The sequence below is a fragment of the Brachyistius frenatus genome, unplaced genomic scaffold, assembly GCF_029030835.1.
Source record: "Brachyistius frenatus isolate BFR_SWC_R1_liver_20210118 unplaced genomic scaffold, ASM2903083v1 Contig_214, whole genome shotgun sequence".
NCBI classification, from domain to species: Eukaryota; Metazoa; Chordata; class Actinopteri; family Embiotocidae; genus Brachyistius; species Brachyistius frenatus.
Genome location: NW_027210813.1, coordinates 423,818 through 440,000, shown reverse-complemented (window position 1 = coordinate 440,000; position 16,183 = coordinate 423,818). Strand labels below are relative to the sequence as shown.

The following is a 16,183-nucleotide window of genomic DNA, read 5'->3' as shown; positions in this document are numbered from 1 at the left end:
CTGAAAATAATCCCTCATTCATTAGAAAAGAAGATTCAAGAAGACCTGTTTTTGGGGGCGTGTCTGTTTGATTGACAGGCCTGTGGTGCAGTCAGGTTACAGCTATCGGTGGGCTGCTTGTGTACATTCTGTAGCATCTAAAGATGTATGAACACTATTGTGAATCTAATATATTTTGTGCTGTGGACAGACATAATTATTACAAATAGATGCAGGCCGACTGTCTGTGAAACATGAAAGCAGGTCAGCAGATGGACTGAATGTATAAACCTCCTGATTCAGGTGAAGCGTCTTTTCTTCTGGTTTTGTAACTCGATCTGCAGCATGTGTGAGGATTTGCATGATATTTCCATGAATGCCAGAGGAACATACATTGGGTTGTTTTGGCTCTCCAGTGCACACAGGAAGGACTTTACATAGCAATGATGCACATTATGTGTCTCCAGGCAGTTAGAGACTCAGACGGGGGCGGGGCCTATCGACTCCCCTCACAATGCAGACGCAAGTTTGCCAGGAACCGCTGAACAATTATTTTGCAATGGAAAGGCCTGACAAAGGGTTTCAGTATTTATGTTGTGAAGTGAATATGAAGCTGCTGATGGAAGTGAAAAATGAGTCTGAGTCAGTTTGTCAGGGAATAAAAACAGTTTGATCGTTTTACCTTCTTCTCAATCTATTGATGCAAACTGCACACACGACAACATGTTTGACATCATCCTGGTGACCAGACAGTCACCGTGTGTGTGTGTGTGTGTGTGTGTGTGTGTGTGTGTGTGTGTGTGTGTGTGTGTGTGTGTGTGTGTGTGTGTGTGTGTGTGTGTGTGTGTGTGTGTGTGTGTGTCTGAGTCAGCAGCTTGTCACAGACAACTCATGCTGTCCTTCCCTCCTTCAGATCAAAGTGAAATAATGTCAGGATGGCTGCCAGGTCAATAAGTTCACATCCCATTAATCATTCCTGTGTGTGTGTGTCTCAGGTGTGCAGCAGGTGGAGATGAAGCACATTTACCAGACTGAATACAGCCCAACGTCCTCAGGGCTATTGTCTGTCTCACACACACACACACACACACACACACACACACACACACACACACACACACACACACACACACACACACACACACACACACACCTGCCAAAGTGACAGAAGTATAATAGTATGGTCGTCTCAGATTGCACGCTCACTCTCTCTTCTTCTGCCTTCCCACCCTGTAATTACAAAGGCTGCCAAACAGCCTGGGACACACACACACACACACACACACACACACACACACACACACACACACACACACACACACACACACACACACACACACACACACACACACACACACACACACACAGTGGAGCGAGGTGATGTAGAAAAAACTTAAATCCTGAACATGATGGAGGAATTAAAAGAGGCATGTTTTATCTTCTGTGTGCGTGTGCGTGTGCGTGTGTGCGTGTGCGTGTGTGTGTGTGTGGTGCAGTAGTTGTTCTGACTAGCTGGTTGGCATCAGGCAACACATCCCTCTACATCTGTGTCACACACTGTCAGCCAACACACATGCACACACACCCTGCACCTTCCTCCCTCACAAGGAAGGAAACAAAGAAGCAAGGAAGGAAGGCAGGAAGGAAAGAAGGAAGGAAGCAAGCAAGCTGAGAACCCACCTGCCTTCTGTTTGTGAGCAGCAGCTTTGAGACTTCAGTTCTTGGTTGTTGATGAAGAGCTAAAATACCCCAAAAATGGTCTGAAAAGTTCCCAAAGCTTAAACTGCTATTTTATAAAACTGAAAAAGATATTAAAACACAGATTCAGTTAAATAAAGTCTAAAAGTTGATAGAAGTTGGGAGTAAAATGTCTCCAAAGACAGCAGTGTTCCTGTCTGGGTTTCTGGGGAGGACGTTTTATTTCTGGTTCTGGAACCACTGAATGTTTTGATTTCTGGATCTGGAACCACTGAATGTTTTGATATCTGGATCTGGAACCACTGAATGTTTTGATATTTGGATCTGGAACCACTGAATGTTTTGATTTCTGGATCTGGAACCACTGAATGTTTTGATATCTGGATCTGGAGCCACTGAATGTTTTGATTTCTGGATCTGGAACCACTGACTTGTTTTGATTTCTGGATCTGGAACCACTGACTGTTTTGATATCTGGATCTGGAGCCACTGAATGTTTTGATTTCTGGATCTGGAACCACTGAATGTTTTGATTTCTGGATCTGGAACCACTGACTGTTTTGATTTCTGGATCTGGAACCACTGGATGTTTTGATTTCTGGATCTGGAACCACTGGATGTTTTGATTTCTGGATCTGGAACCACTGAATGTTTTGATTTCTGGATCTGGAACCACTGAATGTTTTGATTTCTGGATCTGGAACCACTGAATGTTTTGATTTCTGGATCTGGAACCACTGGATGTTTTGATTTCTGGATCTGGAACCACTGGATGTTTTGATTTCTGGATCTGGAACCACTGAATGTTTTGATTTCTGGATCTGGAACCACTGAATGTTTTGATTTCTGGATCTGGAACCACTGAATGTTTTGATTTCTGGATCTGGAACCACTGAATGTTTTGATTTCTGGATCTGGAACCACTGAATGGTGAATCAACACTCAGAGACATAGTAAACGCGACCTTCAACCTTCTGCTTCTGTTTTCTTCAAGCTGAAGGACGAATGATGTCATCATCTCTCAAAAAGACCATCTGAATGGGACTTTATCACATGTGAAGGACACAGAATAACATGGAGGCTGAACAGTGCATCGTATTAATGTGTGTGTGTGTGTGTGTGTGTGTGTGTGTGTGTGTGTGTGTGTGTGTGTGTGTGTGTGTGTGTGTGTGTGTGTGTGTGTGTGTGTGTGTGTGTGTGTGTGTGTGCATCATATTAATTGTGTGTGTGAAATTAATCTGTGAATGTTTGGTGTGTAAAATTAATTCAGAGGAGACGTTTCACTAAACTCTGTTTTAGAGCCTCAATGTTACTGGATCTCATTCAGCTCCTTCTTCAGTCCGCTGCAGTGTGTGTGTGTGTGTGTGTGTGTGTGTGTGTGTGTGTGTGTGTGTGTGTGTGTGTGTGTGTGTGTGTGTGTGTGTGTGTGTGTGTGTGTGTGTGTGTGTGTGTGTGTGTCTCTTCATAAATGGATGTGGGGGTTGACATGGTTCTCTCAGAGGAAGTCTGTGGTCGGGCCGTTTCTACATATTTTCCTCTTACACACACACACACACACACACACACACACACACACACACACACACACACACACACACACACACACACACACACACACACACACACACACACACACACACACACACGTTGTCCCTGTCAAGCCAAATGAAGCTTCCTTTTAAAGGCGCAGATGTGTAAGCCATTTCTCTCACACACTCACACACACACACACAGAAACATTGAGTGCAATAAACACAGAAACCCTCAGTCTGTAGGGGTGTGGTCTCCCCTGCAGCCCCGGTGCACTCTGGGTAGTCGTGGTAAAAGAGGTCCTGTGAGAGGCTGTCCAAAAATAGCCTGAGTAAAACACAAGCGTCACACAAAAACACAGTCATGTGTGTGTTTGTGTGATTTTGTGAATTTATTCCTAAACGGTAAAAATAAAACCTGAAAACGTTCTGCAGTCTGTCGACTCTCCGTTCTGGAAATCAGTCGCGAGAAAAAGAGGAAACATTAAGAGAAAGGAGACGAAACAAGAGTCGAACTTCTTCACGTCACATTTACTGAAACGTTCTGTTCTTCAACAACATTTAGTTTAAAGCTTTGACAGGAGGTTCTTACGAAGATGTTTAGGTAACTGTTTGTCTGATAGTGTTTAAATGAACTGTTCATATATATTAAATATATATTCAACGTTTACTCGTGAGCTCTCCTCTGGTCTCCAGCTCGGACCCGTCTGAGGTTCTGCTCTGATTTAAAAGGAGACAGTGAACCAACAGAGGAAAACAAAACGGTGAGCTGAAAGATGCTAAACTCCTCCACACAGCTGCGGGTCTGGCGGTCTGGTCCGGTTCGGCCCGGTCCAGTCCGGTTTGGTCTGGTCCGGTTCGGTTCTGTTCGGTTCTTTTGTGTGATTGTTTTGATCAAAAACGTTTGATTTTTGCGGTGGGTTTTCTCAAAATTGGTGATGTAATTTGTGGAGACAATGTTTTTTGCAGAAACGTTTTTTTTGCAAACTCTGGCTAAGTTGTCTTGAATTTGTGTTCATTACTGTGATGAGTTTCTTCTCATCCTTTAACAAAATGTTTTTATTGCCAAACGTAGAGAACGAGCTGAGTCAGCACCTGAAACCCTGACCTGACGTCTGCCTGTCTACCTGCCTGTCTGTCCTGCCGGTGGATGAAGCAACACAACAGGATTCTTATTGAATAATATATTATAGTTTATAACAGAATCATATTTCAGCTGCGTGTGTGAATTAAAATCAGAAATGAAGACGCACCGAACATAACGAAATATGAAGTTTATGTTCTATTGATTTAGTTTAAATGAACCAGTTTAGGAGGAACAGCCTGCAGCAACACACACACATACACACACACTGATGTGCATTGTGTGTGTGTGTGTGTGTGTGTGTGTGTGTGTGTGTGTGTGTGTGTGTGTGTGTGTGTGTGTGTGTGTGTGTGTGTGTGTGTGTGTGTGTGTTTGTCTGTGTGTATGTGTGTGTGTGTGTGTCTGTTTGTCTGTGTGTATGTGTGTGTGTGTGTGTGTGTCTGTGTGTGTGTGTGTGTGTGTCTGTTTGTCTGTGTGTGTGTTTCCATGTCGATTGTTCTGCAGAGGTTTTGACGTAGTTTGGTGGTTTTTGTGTTCACAGCAGTTAGACGGGGGGGGGGGGGTCCTAAACACAGAGCTTCTTATTGTGATGAAACAGCTGATTGAAGCTGCTGCTGAGGACGAACGATGAATCTTTAGTGTTTCCAAGTCATGAGGAGAGACGGTCCTTGTCTCATGTCTGTCCTCTTCATTTAATATGTCTTCATTTGTTGTGTCTTCATTTGATGTCTTTATTTAATATGTCTTCTATTAGACTTCATTTTAATGTGTTATTATGAATGATGTCACTGATGAAGACAAAAGACACGTTCAATGTCAAGTCCTGAGTTTCAGATGTGTTGCAGGACTGACTGACATTAATGTCTCTCTCTGTGTGTGTGTGTGTGTGTGTGTGTGTGTGTGTGTGTGTGTGTGTGTGTGTGTGTGTGTGTGTGTGTGTGTGTGTGTGTGTGTGTGTGTGTGTGTGTGTGTGTGTGTGTGTGTGTGTGTGTGTGTGTGTGTGCATGCGTGCAGGTGTATCTGAAGGCTCCGATGATCCTGAACGGTGTGTGTGTGATGTGGAGAGGTTGGATCGACCTGCAGAGACTGGACGGGATGGGATACCTGGAATATGATGATGAGAGAGCTCAGGTACTAAAAGTTCTGCAGATCACGTCGCTGACTCCTTCTTGGAAGGAGAAGAAAACTAAACACTCTGTGTGTGTGTGTGTGTGTGTGTGTGTGTGTGTGTGTGTGTGTGTGTGTGTGTGTGTGTGTGTGTGTGTGTGTGTGTGTGTGTGTGTGTGTGTGTGTGTGTGTGTGTGTGTGTGTGTGTGTGTGTGTCCAGCAGGAGGATGCGTTGGCTCAGGCGGCCTTCGAAGAGGCTCGACGTAGAACCAGAGACTTTGAGGACAGAGACCGTTCACACAGAGAAGACCTGGAGGTGAGAGGGCAGCGACAGGGGTGTGACATCACAAACACAACGACGGGGGTGTGACATCACAAACACAACGACGGGGGTGTGACATCACAAACAGGACGAGGGGGGTGTGACATCACAAACATCTTCATCACTAAACTTATTCTGCAGCCTTCATCAAACAATGCAATTTTTGCTAATTCCTGTAATCAAATAAAATCCTCAAACTTCAACAGAAAACGCTACAAAATGAAAAATCTTTTTAGTCCTAATGATCACAAGAACAGAAACTCGTGGAGGGAGTTTGTGACATCATCAGGTCAACACACATCATTTCTGCTGCACCTTCTTCACCTTTAAAACGAGGAGCAAAGACCGACCTGGATCATGCTCATTAACTCCATCACATGGAGAAGGAGTAGAAGTAGAAGGAGTAGAACATGGAGAAGGAGTAGAAGTAGAAGTAGAACATGTAGAAGGAGTAGAAGTAGAAGGAGTAAAACATGGAGGAGTAGAAGTAGAAGGAACATGGAGAAGGAGTAGAAGTAGAACATGGAGAAGGAGTAGAAGTAGAACATGTAGAAGTAGAAGAAGTAGAACATGAAGGAGTAGAAGTAGAACATGTAGGAGGAGTAGAAGTAGAAGGAGTAAAACATGGAGGAGTAGAAGTAGAAGGAGTAGAACATGTAGAAGGAGTAAAACATGGAGAAGGAGTAGAAGTAGAACATGTAGAAGAAGTAGAACATGTAGAAGAAGTAGAAGGAGTAAAACATGGAGAAGGAGTAGAAGTAGAATAAGTAGAACATGGAGAAGGAGTAGAAGTAGAACATGTAGAAGTAGAAAAAGTAGAACATGGAGAAGGAGTAGAAGTAGAATGAGTAAAATATGTAGAAGGAGTAGAAGTAGAAGGAGTAGAACATGGAGAAGGAGTAGAAGTAGAAGGAGTAAAACATGTAAAATGAGTAGAAGTAGAAGGAGTAGAACGTGGAGAAGGAGTAGAAGTAGAAGGAGTAGAACATGTAGAAGAAGTAGAACATGGAGAAGGAGTAGAATTAATAGAAGCAGTAGAAGCAGTAGAAGTAGCAGGGGTAGAAGTAAAAGCAGTAGGAGTAGAAGTAGAACCAGTAGAAATAGAAGCAGTAGAATGAGTAGAAGTAGAAGCAGTAGAAGTAGAAGGAGTAGAAAGATTATTAGAAGCAGTAGAAGGAATAGAAGTAGAAGTAGAACCAGTCGAAGGAGTAGATCAGCAGAAGTAGAAGGAGTAGAAACATTAGAAGTAAAGGTTGTAAAAGGAGTAGAATAAGTAGAAGGAGTAGAAGCAGTTGAAATAGAAGCAGTAGAAATAGAAGGAGTAGAAGCAGTAGAAGTAGCAGAAGTAGAAATAGAAGCAGTAGAAGGAGTCAAATTAGAAGCAGTAGAACTAGGAGTAGAAGTAGAAGGAGTAGAAGAAGTAGAAATAGAAGGAGTGGAAGCAGTAGAAGCAGTAGAAGTAGAAGGAGTAGAAGGAATAGAGGTAGAAGCAGTAGACACCTTCATGAGCACTGAACAACGTTCCATGTCTGAATTTGAAAGACGAATCATCAGCTTGTTGGAGGAAACTTTGTTTATTCGAAAACTTAAAACAACATTCATCATCTGAGATTTTCAGATTTAGTTGAAACATCATGAAAAGCTTTAACTCCTCATTTAACCACCAACATACATGTTATATCCACCTGTGACTTCTAATTGTGTCTATATAATAACCGTATTGTGTCTATATAATAACCATATTGTGTCTATATAATAACCGTATTGTGTCGATATAATAACCGTGTTGTGTCGATATAATAACCGTGTTGTGTCTATATAATAACCGTGTTGTGTCTATATAATAACCGTATTGTGTCGATATAATAACCGTGTTGTGTCGATATAATAACCGTGTTGTGTCGATATAATAACCGTGTTGTGTCGATATAATAACCGTGTTGTGTCGATATAATAACCGTGTTGTGTCGATATAATAACCGTGTTGTGTCATGTGCGTCTTCTTTTGCTCACTGCTGTTTCAGGTGTGAGTCACGTGTGCTTGTGTGCTTTATTCTATGTTTTTATAAGATGTCTGTGTGAGTATTGTTGCTACCGTTTGAATCGTAGCTTTAGTGCATGATCAGTTTGACATTAGATGTAATCTGGTAAGTGATTTTCATTTAATGAACTATTGAATGACTGATTCAGGGTTGTCAGGTGTCCCAAAAGCCTCCGAGGGGAAAGTAGTCTACTCTCCGATTCATCATTTTAATCATTTCATTCCTGAATTTGTCCAGATGTGAAGTCTAGATAATGTAGTTGTACCTTTTTCAGTTTCTTGCTAGATTCATAAATTCATACAATGTAAGTCCTAAATACATTGATGACCTGAGATGAACTCACTTTCCCAGCGTGGCTTTGGGAGACCAGCAGCATCCTGAAGGTGGCGCTCTCCCAATGAACCCACAATGTTTATTTTTTAGGACCCTGTGGTTTCTAAAATCTGGGACTGATGACAGACAGACAGCAGCAGAAAGAACAGGGTCTGTGTCCTCCACCTCTCTCCTCAATCAATCAATCAATCAATCAATCTATCTATCTATCTATCTATCTATCTATCTATCTATCTATCTATCTATCTATCTATCTATCTATCTATCTATCTATCTATCTATCTATCTATGACCGATATATCTATGTATCTGTGTCTATGGCTATCTATATCTATCTATATCAATCTTTCTATATCTATCTATATGTATATCTATATCTATCTCTATCACACTGTCATGCACTAAACCACCCTGTATGTTCATGTGTGTCCACCTGTTTCATGTGTGTTTTAATGATGCGTTTATGATGGTGTCTTTATGATGGTGCGTTTATGATTGTCTGTTATGATGGTGCGTTTATGACAGTGTGTTTATGATGGTGCGTTTATGATGGTGCGTTTATGATGGTGTGTTTATGATGGTGCATTTATGATTGTCTGTTATGATGGTGTGTTTATGATTGTCTGTTATGATTGTCTGTTATGATGGTGTGTTTATGATGGTGTGTTTATGATTGTCTGTTATGATGGTGTGTTTATGATTGTGTGGTATGATGGTGCATTTATTATTGTGTGTTATGATTGTGTGTTATGATTGTCTGTTATGATGGTGTGTTTATGATTGTGTGGTATGATGGTGCATTTATTATTGTGTGTTATGATTGTGTGTTATGGTTGTGTGTTATGATGGTGCGTTTATGATGTTATGGTGTGAAAGACTGAAACACACACACAGAAACTAGACACACACACACACACAACAGACACACACACACACACACACACATACAAGAATATGTACAGATTTCCTGCAGAAATAACAAACAAACAAACAAACAAACAAACAGAAAGAGACAAACCAACTGAAACAAACAACAGAAAGAATGAAGGACAGGAAGTGGTTTGTGGAGGTCGTCTTTCCTCCGACTGGTCTCATGTTTCCTCCCTGAGAGAAAGAAAACCCTTATCTGCTGGATCGATAGAAGTCTCATCACACGTCCGGAAACACATGAAGGACACCAAGAAGACTTTCATTCACTTCTAAACATCATCATGATTATAATTTATAAAGTAATTAAAGTAATATCTCCGTCAGTTAATGTGAAGGTCAGTTTACTAACATATAACATTCAGAGAAATCTACATCTGATTTCTTGAGTTTAGGGAGAAATTTGAAGGCGTACTTGTGAAGCCTGTAGTTTTATGCTAATTTAGCTTAGCGTACAGAATGGATGGGAAACAGCTGAAAAGAATCTGCTGACGTGTTCCTGCTTTAGAACAAACGTTTCAGACAACGTAGCGCTGTACAGCCGACACCATTTCAATCAATCAATCAAAGTATTGAGTTGGGTTAATTCCTTCATATCCCAACATCCATAGACTGAAGGTTCTGTTCGTTGACAGAAGCAGCAGATGTTTCTGGGTTTGAACAGAACTCCGCCTCTCGTTAGCCGAGAACTCGTTATCTCTACGTGCTGTAATTCAAAGGCACCGTTAACTTCAGCCAATCAGAAGAGAGGCAGGAAGAAAGAAAACCTATTATTATTGTTATTATTACGATTGCATTTTTTAAAGGTAAAATTATGCCCATTCAGCTTTATTATGCTGAAAACTAACTTCATTATATTGAAGTTATGCAACAACACACTGATGTCTTCCTTTTAATGGTGGTGCTCTCTGAATATGAAAACATATGAAGACATTTCAAGACATATAAAGACATATGAAGACATTTCAAGACATATAAAGACATTTCAAGACATATAAAGACATTTGAAGACATTTCCTCCTCAGTTCCTGAGGCCTTGACAGTTTGGCAGATAAAACATTTTTCAGTGATATCCTTTAGTTTAGTAAATCAGGGTCAGAAGGTAGCTGTCAGGATGATGGATAGACACAGACACACACACAGACACACACACACACACACACACACACACAGAGACACACTCAGCACTCAGTAGAAAGAGATTTTGTGGTGAATGATGAGCTGGCACTGAAAGCATTAATATATCATTAGTATTGATCGCTATCAGAACCCCTGCTTTGACTTGAGACAACACACACACACATACACACCTCCACACACACCCACACACACACACACTTACACACACACAACCCACTGTCCTCCCTTATTGAGCTGTGGTTAAGCAGCCTATCGAGGCCCAGCAGGCTTCCATCTGCGTGCGGTCGATACAGAAAGCTCTCTGGTTAGTGGAGACGCTCCGTCTGCAGAGACAAACATCAGAGTCTCTGAGTTTAAACGTCCTCGTCCTCCATCAGAGTCTCTGAGTTTAAACGTCCTCGTCCTCGTCCTCCATCAGAGTCTCTGAGTTTAAACGTCCTCGTCCTCTCTGAGTTGACACACGGCTGTAGACGCAGTTCATCTGTCGTCATTAGTAAAGAACGTTAACAGATTGTAGTTCCACTGCTTCTTCCTGCTACGACCAGTTAACATCTAATCTAAAGTCTAAAAGGAAACAAAGACAAATGATTCATATTGGCCATCCATCCATTCATCATCCATCCATCCATCCATCCATCCATATATCCATCCATCATCCATTCATCATCCATCCATCCATCATCTATCCATCATCCATCCATCCATCCATCCATATATCCATCCATCATCCATCCATCCATCATCCATCCATTCATCCATCCATCATCCATCCATCATCCATTCATCCATCCATCATCCATCATCCATCCATCCATCCATCATCCATCATCCATCCATCCATCCATCATCCATTATCTATACTCACTTTATCCTGAACAGGGTCATGCAAAGTTAAACTAAGCTATGTAAAGATAAGATAAGATAGTTAAGTTTAGTTAAATTAAGATAAGATAGTTTAGTTAAATTAAGATAAGATAGTTAAGTTTAGTTTAGAAAATAGAATACAAAATAAAAAGAAATGTGAAAAATAAAAAACATACCAAAGTATAAATACATATACACGCTATATACATGAAATAAAGAATAAGTCTTTGACCCTGACAGTGAAATGTTAGTATGAATAATTCTGAATAAAGTAGTGATGATTCTGAGTTCAACAGCTGATCTGAGTCATTATAATTTAACACGTGAACATCTGACAGAACATCAGAAAGGTTTCTGAGGAGACCGACAGAACCTGGAGTCAGTCTGGCTGCACCGGGTCAAAACGGTACTATGACATACTGTGAGTGTGTGTGTGTGTGTGTGTGTGTGTGTGTTGGTTTGTTGCTATTATGGTGAGTCACTGAGATGACACAAACTGCATTCCTCTTGAACTGAGCAACCCTTTACTATCTCTGTCTGCATGTCTGTCTGCTCTGCTCTCTGCTTCACCCCCTCTCCCTTCACCCCCTCCCATTTCCCCCTCCCCCTTCCCCTCATTCCCTCCATCCCTTAAGTGTAAACACATAACCACAGGTATTTTTTTACAGCAGGAGAAGGTCACCACTCACTCACACTCATGACATATTTTTAAAAGTACTCTCCTGCTGAGGCTCCTACTGATGACCTAATGATCCACTCTGTGTTTATCTGTGTCAGTTTATCCTTCTGTCTGCCCGTCTGTCTGACAGCCACCTCGACTAAAATACCAGCATCTGTAAAGTGTATAAACAACTTCGTTACGAAGCTCTCTGGCGACCTCTACAGGCAGTCTGGAGGATTGCAGCTTCTGTAGTTGTAGAGATTATTATATGAAGCTTTTATAACTGCTGTGTGAACAGTAGATGCTCTAAAACACAGTATAATATTAATGTGGTGTTAGTTAATCATTTATCCTCTGCAGATTTAAACACTTGCTCTACATGTGTAGAAAAAAAAATCATAAATACTTTATACACTCTGGAAAATGTCTGTGCCTATATAAATGCAGAGCAGCACCGTTTTACGGTATTTAACAAGCTGGTGATTATTCTCTTTATTCTTAAATGGTATAAAATGACTTAATACAGATTAAGAAGTAGACTTTTAATTATTCTGAAGTTTTAGTTTAAATTTAAAATGTAAATTTTCTGTCAAATATATTGCATTTTAATTGAAATGTAATTTCACATAACAAATGTATTCCCTGCCCTCCATCCAGATTAATTTTTAACCCTTTAAAGGAAAGAATTTGAGCCCTTCTTCTGTTATTGACACATTTTTTTTTTTCACAACAACAACAAAGTGCTCTCGAGCCAGATGAGTGATTTCTGATCTGAACCTGTTGAAGCAGAACGAGGACACAAAAACAGATATAAGAACTTATAAATACTGATTGAATTAAACCATTTTACTGATGTAATATTCAGAGCTGAGGCTGGAAATAAAAGAGTGATATGAACCAATAATGTCCCGTAAAACAAGTCAGGCTTCACGTTTTTTATTATAGACTCAGAGGAATTCAGAAATTTCTTCACGTTATGAAAATCTGTACTTAATTTATTGTCTTCTGTCTCTCTATCGCCTTCTTCCCGTCTTCTCATCTCTCCATCACTCCTCCTCCTCCTTCTCCTCTTCTCCTCCTCCTCCTCCTTCATCCTTCCATCCCTCTCTCTCCCCAGTCCAGACGACAGCAGGACCCCAGCCCTGGCTCAAACATGGCCAACGCTGACGTGGAGCACAAGATGCGCTGACAAGGAGGAGGAGGAAGAGGAAGAGGAGGAGGAGGAGGGCGTTATGGGATGGAGGAAGAGTAGAAAAAAAAAAAACGAGTGCTGGCAGACGTTTCACTTTCAACACAATCAACCACGAAGAAAAGTCAAACTGCAATTGTTCTTGATTATTTCCTATCAGGTCGGATACAATCATTTTCACATGGAAACATATTTCCACTGAATGTAGAAGAACTTCTTGGTTTGATTGATTTGAAAGTGAATAAAAGCCCCAGAAAAGAGCGATAACAGACACAAAAGACCTGGACAAAAATTATTTAATACAGAGGACGGAGCGAGAGCAGCTGATTGGTTGTAAACGAGACGCCTCCAGAGACAAACAATCAAGTCATTCAGGTTTTAAAAGATTCTATTTTTTGTCCAGGTCTAAACGGGTTTGACAGATTGCGAGAGTTTCAAGTACCAAAATATATTTTCTATCAATACAAGATGTTGAAAGCAGGGTTTAGTGACGAAGGAGGAGGAGGAGGAGGAAGGAGCAGAGAAAAGACAGATTATTGTGGCTCAGGGTCAGTCAGGGCTTTCTGCATCAAAAGTGACGTGTTGACAGTTTTGAAAGAAAGATTTCTGCATTGTTCAGTGTTGTGCAACACTTCACTTTAGTCAGCAGGCCGGTTAACCCCCAATATACCCGCTCACTTCCTAAAACCTGCTGTTTTCTGAGACCAAAGTTCACTTTGCTAAGGGGGGGGGCACTTCATTTAATAAAGATAGGAGGAGAGAACCCAGTGAGACTTCAGTCAGGCTGCAGGGTTAAGAAGTGTTTTCTGTATTTGTAATGAGACGACGGCGTCGACCTGAAGAATCGTGTCTCTGCCATGTGGTGTTTGTATTTTACGGTTCATTCTTTTCTTCAGAGGGTTTTTGCACGATGTGATACAATCAGTCTCCACATGGACGTTTCTCTATGTGCATGAAACCAAACGCAGGCTGGCCCACGTGTTCTCTGTAGCTCGCTCTGCAGCCTGTTGGTCACCAGAGCACTCGTTGCAGAGCGGTGATGAGGAGGAACCAGGTGATGTCATCAGGTGGGCTCTCAGCACAGAGCCAATCAGCTGCGTGCTTGAGAAAGCACAAAGCATCTGTGTCCTTATCAAATGGCAAAACGGGAAATAGACATGCTTTGGCCTGTCTCGGCGTGACAGTTACACATTTTCCTGTAGTAGATGAAAATGAAACCTACTGCATGCGTACAGCTGTGTGACGCGATCCCCGGGGTCATGAAAACGTAGCATCGCTGTCCACTGACCATACACATATGTATTGATAATTAAGCCATTTAAAACCCATCCGATGTCCTGAGGTGTGGAAAACCTGACCACCGGCCTTCTTTCTAAGCTCATTAATAGTTCACATTTTGGAGATATATCACATGCTGCTGCTCAAATGGAGATCATCCGAGGTACGAGCTCACAAGCTAAACAGAAAGATAATGGATCACTAGACATGAATAATTTATGAAGCAGTTACAGAGTTCATGTATTGATTTATTGGTCGCTCCGATACTTCTCATCACTGCCTACATGCAGCGACTATTCCCTGTCGTGTTGCAACACCATCGTGTCATGAAACGGGGATTTTTTGTTTGTTTGTTTTGCTATCTTATGGTTTTGTTTGTGTAAAAGTCATTATGTTTACTTTTTATATTCCTTCTCTCCTCTGTGTACGTATTCCTTCTTGTTCATCTTTCAGTGCAGTAGCAGCAGCAGTTAAAAATACAAAATGTCTCCAGACTTTTGGGAGGATTGAGGACTTTTGTTGCTTTTATTTTTCATGTGTTCTTTTATTAATGTTATTTTTTTTTTAAAGAAATCCACTTCCTGGGTTGAATACATTGAATGTGGATTGACTCGAGCCGTAATATCAGGCAAAGTAAATGTTTTTATATTTTGCAACTAGAAGCTTGTTTCATTCTCCAGTGTGTTTTACATTTAGTGTACTCCAATGGTTTTATCATAATTATTATAACCAAGATTTGTGTTTCTTTGTTAATGCCATCCTTTCTTCTCAGTCTGACCTATTAAGAATTGTATTAAGCTCTTCATAAAATACATTTGTACATTGTGTTTGTAACATTTTACAAAAATGTTTTTTGGAGTAAAGAAATGTTGCTTAAAAAAAAAAAAAAAACAGTTGAAATTAAAATAAAAAGTGAAAAATGAATGAAAACAAAAAGTTATATCACTTTAAAATCCTTTAGCGTGCAAAAATAATCATAAAGCATCTTTTTAAAATCTAAATTTCTGCAAGGTTTCTCCTGGTTCTCCTTCAGCTGCAGCCAAATCCTCAACCAAACATGTTCATCCTGCAGGACTTCTTCTTTTTGGAAAACTTCATTCATAGATTTCACAGAGTTTTGGGAGACGAACATTTCTCAGTCAGCTGGACAACATGTGATAACAGCTGGTTTATTCAGGGTCCTGTAGTGTTGACGAGGGGCGTTAAAGGCTTTGGATGAGGTGGGGGGACAGAAGGACAGCGTGACGAGGGGTGGGACATGGACGGAGGGACGGGGACTGAGTGACGGGGAGACGGAGGGACAGAGTGACGGAGGGATGGGGGGACAGGGACGGGGGACAGAGTGACGGAGGGACGGATGGACAGGGACGGGGGTGGAGGGACGGGGCACGGAGTGAAGCGGGACGGGGGGACAGAGTGACGGAGGGATGGGTGGACAGGGATGGGAACGGAGGGACAGAGTGACGGAGGGACGGGTGGATGGGGAGACAGGGACGGGATGGAGGGACAGAGGGACGGGGCACGGAGAGACAGGGGGGACGGGGGTGGGGAGACGGAGGGACAGAGGGATGGGTGGACAGGGACAGGACAGAGGGACGGGGCACGGAGTGACACGGGGCGGAGGGACAGAGTGATGGGGAGACAGAGTGACGGGAGGCGGAGGGACAGAGTGACGGGGGGACAGAGTGATGGGGAAAGAGTGACGGGGGGACGCTGGCTCGGGTCATGTTGGTTGAAGCGGATGTTCGGTGATGGAGGATGTTTCCCTGAAGTTGATCCGGTGAAAACATGATGGAGCGGAACACTTCAACTAGAAGCAGCAGAGTTCGGGATGGTTCCTTAAGTCGTGAGTTAATCGGTTCCATCGGGACCACAGCTGGACATAATAGGCTAAATGTTAGCATTACTGTAAAATACCCTTAACGCGTGTAGTACATCTATCAGTCCACTAGAGGGCACCGTGTCAGTGTCCTCACTAAAGTGTGAACAGCAGCTTTGAGCTCCTATTAAAACACAAGCTTTGGTTTGGT

The 16,183-nt window shown here is 41.8% G+C and overlaps 1 protein-coding gene across 4 annotated transcripts in view; it reads left to right on the top strand.

The window, feature by feature from the left end:
- The window catches only part of cbfb (core-binding factor subunit beta), a 32,139-nt gene extending 18,026 nt beyond the window's left edge, over positions 1-14,113 (top strand). The window contains exons 4-7 of one of the 4 annotated variants that reach the window (XM_069719417.1): positions 5,305-5,421; positions 5,618-5,713; positions 8,185-8,244; positions 12,809-14,113. In XM_069719417.1, the coding sequence (XP_069575518.1) occupies positions 5,305-5,421; positions 5,618-5,713; positions 8,185-8,214 (243 nt within the window). In that variant the 3' untranslated portion in view covers positions 8,215-8,244; positions 12,809-14,113. Of the gene's footprint in view, positions 1-5,304; positions 5,422-5,617; positions 5,714-8,184; positions 8,245-12,803 lie in introns of all 4 variants that reach the window. The other 3 variants (XM_069719416.1, XM_069719415.1, XM_069719414.1) reach the window with 3 other exon arrangements.
- The last annotated feature ends 2,070 nt before the right edge of the window (positions 14,114-16,183 follow it).